Consider the following 6,000-nt stretch of genomic DNA (forward strand, 5'->3'; position numbering starts at 1 on the left):
AAAATCTTAAAAGAAAAAAAAAAAAGAGGGATTTGACATGAACAACAGCCCAGCTATTGAAAACATGAAGAAGCTGAACTCTGTTTAGTTCAGTTCTGTCGTTCTACATGTAATCATTCTCTAAGCCCCACAGAATTCTTTTGGAAACACTTCTTCATGTTTTTCCTTCCTTTCCCACCCAAAAATACAGTAATGTAATTAAAAGGTATCGATCTGTCCCTGTTTTCTTATTTCATATTGTAAATTTTATTTAAAAATTTTTTTTCATTGGCCTGGTTACCTAAACAAAGTTCAATAGAAGAAAACACTCTCCTTTTCAGGCTATTATTATTTTAAAAACTCCCCAGCTCAGGCTGTTAAATTCATCTGGTCCACCTCTTTACCTTGCATATTCATTTTCCCAGCAGCACCACTGGCCACTGATGGCATCTTTAGATCACGGAGATAATCCTCTGTCAGTGTTCCCTTTTCTCTCTGTTTCTAAACGCACAGCTTTCCTAGGACTTGGCGTGAGTTCTCCTCTCATCTTTTTATCCTCTTTTCCAGTGTAAGTCAATCCTTTCCTATGGTCTTCAATACAATCATAATGCTGTTGACCCTCTGCACTGACCTCTCTAATTCAGAATTCTCTTCTGAGTTTCAGACCCATATCCAACTGCCTAATAGATATGTCATTTTTAATGTCTTCCAAAATCCAACTTCATTTAATATGTCCAAAGCCAAACTCTCTGAGTTCCAAATCCTGCTGCCTCACTTCCCCCCGTAGCTTTATCGGTTCAGTACAAGGCACTACCACCTACCCAGCTGTTCTAGCCATTGTTGCATTTTCCCCGTCTTCCACCAGCATATCCCCAATCAGAAAATCCAGGCAGTTGAAGCTCTAACACATGTCTTGAGCACATCTGCTTTCTCTCCAATCCTACCAGACCAACTTCATCCCTCCCCCAGACCAATGCAACGGCTTCCTAACTGCTCTCTTCAATTACACTTCTGGCTTCTCCAAGCCCTTCCCTCAAAGAGCAATCAGAGTGATCTCAACATACTTAGGAATTTGAGAAACTCCCACATTAAGTCCTTGGCCTATGGGTAAGAGCTATCATGACAGGGAAGGCCGAATGGATGTCACCCTTAAGCGGGGGGGGGGATTGGTGTCACCCTTAAGGATGTCAAGGATACAGGAGGGGTGATCCCAATCAAGTCTCCATTTAGATCATCACTCTGGTCCCTGCAAAAACATTTTGCAGCACATTTTGCATTCATATTTACGTCCGACAGATGATAATGTTTACTTGTATAACCCAAACACTTACAGGGTCACGTTAATTCTCTTGATCTCAGTTAAAATATAGTCTGAAGAGATAAGGACCATCTGGATATCCCGCAGAACAACATCACATTGATTCATTACATCAGATTGGCCTGTAAGCCAAATATGACCCACTGATTTTTGTAGGGCTCACAAGCAAAGAATGGTTTTTACACTTTTTAAATGGTTAAAAAAAAAAAGATCAGATAACTAAGCAGAGCACAGAGGATTTTTAGGACAATGAAACTATTCTGTATGATACCATAATAGTGGACACATGTCATTACATTTGTCAAAATCTATAGAACACCAAGAGTGAATCATGATGTAAACTATGAACATAGGGTGATGATGTGTCAACTCAGTTTCATCATTTGTTACAAATGTGCCACTCTGGAGGATGTTGATAGTGGGACAGGCTGCGTATGCGTGGGGGCAGGTAGTGGACTGGGAAATCTCTGTACTTTCCACTCAATTTTGCTGCAAACCTAAAATTTCTCTTAAAAAATGATCTCTGGGGGCACCTGGGTGACTCAGTGGGTTAAAGCCTCTGTCTTCGGCTCAGGTCATGGTCCCAGGTTCCTGGGTTTGAGCCCCACATTGGGCTCTCTGCTCAGCAGGGAGCCTGCTTCTCTTCCTCTCTCTCTGCCTGCTTCTCTGCCTGCTTGTGATTTCTGTCAAATAAATAAAATAAAATCTTTTAAAAATGATCTCAGAAGATAAGATCAATATCTGAAGAATATTTTGTGACATGTGAACATACTACATTCAAACTGCAGTGTCCATAAGTAAAGTTTTGTTGGAACACTGTCACACCTCTCTGGGCCCCTTGCATCCAAATGGCCAGGAGACAAGAAGTCACCATCTTGCTAGGGTGGCGGACCCTGGCCACCAGGGCAAGGTACAAGCGCTGTCACACAGAGAGGTGTTCAGGAATTCAGAAGATCATGCAGGTGCCTCTTGGTACATGACAGCCCACTGTGTCCGTGAACGGACAGGTGCAACAACCCTGGCCTAAGAAGGGTATGATTATCTTTCGGCTCACACGCGGGGCCCGCCCGCCGCTCCCCTCAGAGCCTCCCGCCGGGGGAAAGCGCCCGCCTCGCCCCCGCCCTGCGTCGCGGGCACCCGGGGCTTCCCCGCTGAGGACCCGCCCAGACCGCCCCGCTCACCGCCTCCGGGCTTCTAGGCGCGCGGCGATGCGGAGGCGCCGGGCCTGGATCCGCTCCTGAGGGTTGTCAGAATTTATGGACGGCCCAAGAATCGGGGTGGACAAGTGTTCCTCCTCCTTCTCCTCCAGGACCCCCAGGGGTCCCGGCGGATTCATGACACGTGCCTCCCACCCCAAGCAGCTCCTCCTGGACCACCGCCAGACCGCCGCCGGTTGCTAAAAACAAGCCGTTGCCAGGGAGAGGCAGTCACCTGACTGGCAGCTGGAGTGCGCGCGCACCCAGCACCTCAGGCCCCGCCCCCCGGTATTTGCGTGCCAGCCTGTGGTCTCTTTCCCGGGTAGATAATGGGACTTGAGCTCTACCTTCGCGGGGTGAAAATGACATGTTTCATTCAGTACTGTACAAATAGCGCCTAACATAATACCTAATATGCAGTAAGTGCACAACCAGTGTTTGCTGAGTGAAAGAAATGTACACAAGTGTATGCTCACTGCAGATATTTATAATATTAAAAAACTGTTATGACCCCAAAATGCATCAATAGGGGAACTGGTAAAAGTTTTCAGGGGTTGGAAAACAAGGCGGTCGCTAAGAATGGATCTGACCTAGAAAGAGATAAAGATTAAATGAGAAAGAGAAGATGTAACACAATGTGTAGAATGTAAGCCAAGTTCTATTTGAAATGTATCTAGTATATAGGGAAGAAAAATGAACAGAAAATAAGGCTGATATCAAGGAAGTTACTGCCTGTGTTCTCTTTATGGTTTCAAATCTCACATTTAGGTCTTTAATCCATTTTGAAATTATTTTTGTACAGTGTTAAGAAAGTGGGCCATTTCCCGCCACATCATTTGTTGAAGAGACTTCTTTTTCCCACCAGATATTCTTTTCTGCTTTGTTAGCGATTAATTGCATATAGTTGTGAGTTCATTTCTGGGTTTTCTATTCTGTTCCACTGATCTCTGCGTCTTTTTTTCTGCCAGTATCATACTGTTTTGATCACTACGGCTTTGTACTATAACCTGGAAGTCTGGAATTGCGATGCCTCCAGCTTTGCTTTTCTTTTTCAAGGTTGCTTTGGCTATTCGGAGTCTTTTGTGGTTCCATTCAAATTTGGGGATTGTTTGTTCTAGTTGTGTGAAAAATGCTGTTGGTATTTTGATGGGGATTGCATTAAATGTGTAGATTGTTATAGGTAGTATAGACAGTTAAACAATATTTGTTCTTTCAATCCATGAGCATATAATGTTTCCATTTCTTTGTGGTGTTTTCTATTTCTTTCATCAGTGTTTTATAGTTTTCAGAGTACAGATCTTTTACATCTTTGGTTTGGTTTATTCTTAGGCATCTTAGTATGTTTGACACAATTGTAAATGGGATTGATTCCTCATTATTGGTGTATAGAAATGCAACAGATTTCTGGGGCACCTGGGTAGTTCAGTAAACATCTGACTCTTGATTTTGGCTCAGGTCATGGTATCAGGGGTGTGAGATCAAGCCCCATGTCATGTTCTATGCTGGCACGGAACCTGCTTAAGTCTCTCCCTCTGTCTTTACCTCCACTCACTCTCTTGAAAGAAAAGAAAGAAAGAGAGAGAAAAAGAGAGAGAGAGAGAAAGAAAAGAAAAGGCAGGCAGGCAACAGATTTCTATACATCGATTTTGTATCCTGTGTTGTATGCAAGTACACTATACTGTACACTTGAAACAAATAGTACACTGTATGTTAACTGACTGAAATTTAAACAAAAAAATTAAAAACAAAGGGATACATACACCCCGATGTTTATAGCAGAATTATCTAAAATAGCCAGATTATGGAAACAGCCCAAGTGTCTGTTCCATTTACTGATGAATGGATAAAGATGTGGGAGATATATACAATGGAATATTACACAGCCATAAAAAAGGAATGAAATCTTGCCATTTGCGATGACATGGATGGAGCTCAAGAGTATTATGTCAGGAAGACAAATAACGTGAGTTCACTCATATGTGGAATTTAAGAAACAAGCCAAGGAAGGGAAAGAGAGAGAGGCAAACCAAGAAACAGACTCTTAACTATAAAGAACAAACTGATGGTCATCAGAGGGGAGGTCAGTGGAGTGATGGAGAAATAGATGATGGGGATTAAGGAGGGCACTTGTGATGAGCATGGGGTGCTGTATGCAAGCGTTGAATCACTATACTGTATACTGCATGTCCGCTAACCAGAATTCAAATAAAAACTTGGGGGAAATAAATAAAATGCAGAAATTGATTAATATCCATTGTTTCCCAAATTTACACTGCTTTAATAAAGTTTTTGATTTGGGAAAAAACCACAAAGTAGGTATGGCTGTGGGTCTATGGGTGGTTTTTATTTTCTATTCCAAAAAAACTTTACAAATAACACAAATCACTTTTGATGTAATAAAAAACAATAAAGTTTATTTTTTTTAAAGAGTGGTGACAGAGGTTCCTGAAGAGACTGCAGCAAGCAAATGTCACAGATAAGAGGGTTTGGGGGGTAGGTTGTAGGTGTAGGTCCAACTTGATAATTCACAAATATTGAGAGGCTGGTCCTCACCGGTAGGCAATGCCTCAAAACAAAAAGCAGAGATGCGGGGTGCCTGGATGGCTCAATTGGTAAGCCTCTGCCTTCGGCTCAGGTCATGATCCCAGGTTCCTGGGATCCAGCCCCGCATCAGCCTCTCTGCTCAGTGGGGAGCCTGGTTCTCCCACTCCCCCTGCTTGTGTTCCCTCTCTCACTGTGTCCCTGTCAAACAAATAAATAATATCTCTTAAAAAAAAAAAAAAAGCAGAATGCTTTACACTAATAAGCTCACGAAAGAAAGAGGATACCCTAATCTGAGCAGGAAACAACTGACATAAGCATGTGTATTTATGACCTGTGACTAGCACATATCTGTGGCTGCTCTCCAAAGGAAATCAAACTATAACTGGCAAGTTTCTTGATGCTGTACGATTGACTGCAATGAACTCAGGCGCCCACAATGAGTATAACTTGCCACAAAGACCCAATAGTCCTTTCATCCCACCCCTGGGTAAGTATGGGATGATAAACGCAAACCCTTCTGGATATATGGGCTTCTTTTGCTATGCAACAGGCTTGCCATCTACCTTCAGTATATAGTCTTTTTCCAAGGAAATGATACACTGACTAGATTTTAGTCTATGAAGTCAAGTCACATACTTAATTCCACATCCATAAGATTACAGCAAATCATCCCATCAAACATCTACATAATTTCTTGGCTTATTCCTGTCTCCCAATTTGTGTGAATTTTACTAATAGATTCTCAGAAGGCAATCTTCTTTTATTCATTTCCAAGTTATTTTTGGAACTGCCTCACCCATCATCTTTATGTATTGACTACTAAAGGTACGAAGGATGGAACAGGGAAGGGAAGGAAGAAGGGGAGTCACGAGTAGGTCATAAGGCTTAGGGAAGAGTTCAAAGTTATTAGGAGAAACCAAGCACCTACCTTAGACCACACACTGTGCTAAATACCTCCTTGCA

At 42.5% G+C, this 6,000-nt stretch overlaps 1 protein-coding gene across 3 annotated transcripts in view; it reads right to left on the minus strand.

The window, feature by feature from the left end:
• DRC1 (dynein regulatory complex subunit 1) overlaps window positions 1-2,723 on the minus strand; it is a 41,209-nt gene extending 38,486 nt beyond the window's left edge. For 2 of the 3 annotated variants that reach the window (XM_013050440.2, XM_013050439.2), the window contains exon 1: window positions 2,479-2,721. In XM_013050440.2, the coding sequence (XP_012905894.1) occupies window positions 2,479-2,633 (155 nt within the window). In that variant the 5' untranslated portion in view covers window positions 2,634-2,721. Of the gene's footprint in view, window positions 1-2,478 lie in introns of all 3 variants that reach the window. The other variant, XR_006606513.1, reaches the window with a different exon arrangement.
• Between the last annotated feature and the right edge of the window lie 3,277 nt (window positions 2,724-6,000).

This window comes from Mustela putorius, unplaced genomic scaffold (assembly GCF_011764305.1).
Source record: "Mustela putorius furo isolate JIRA1106 unplaced genomic scaffold, ASM1176430v1.1 tig00000281_pilon_pilon_pilon, whole genome shotgun sequence".
NCBI lineage: Eukaryota > Metazoa > Chordata > Mammalia > Carnivora > Mustelidae > Mustela > Mustela putorius.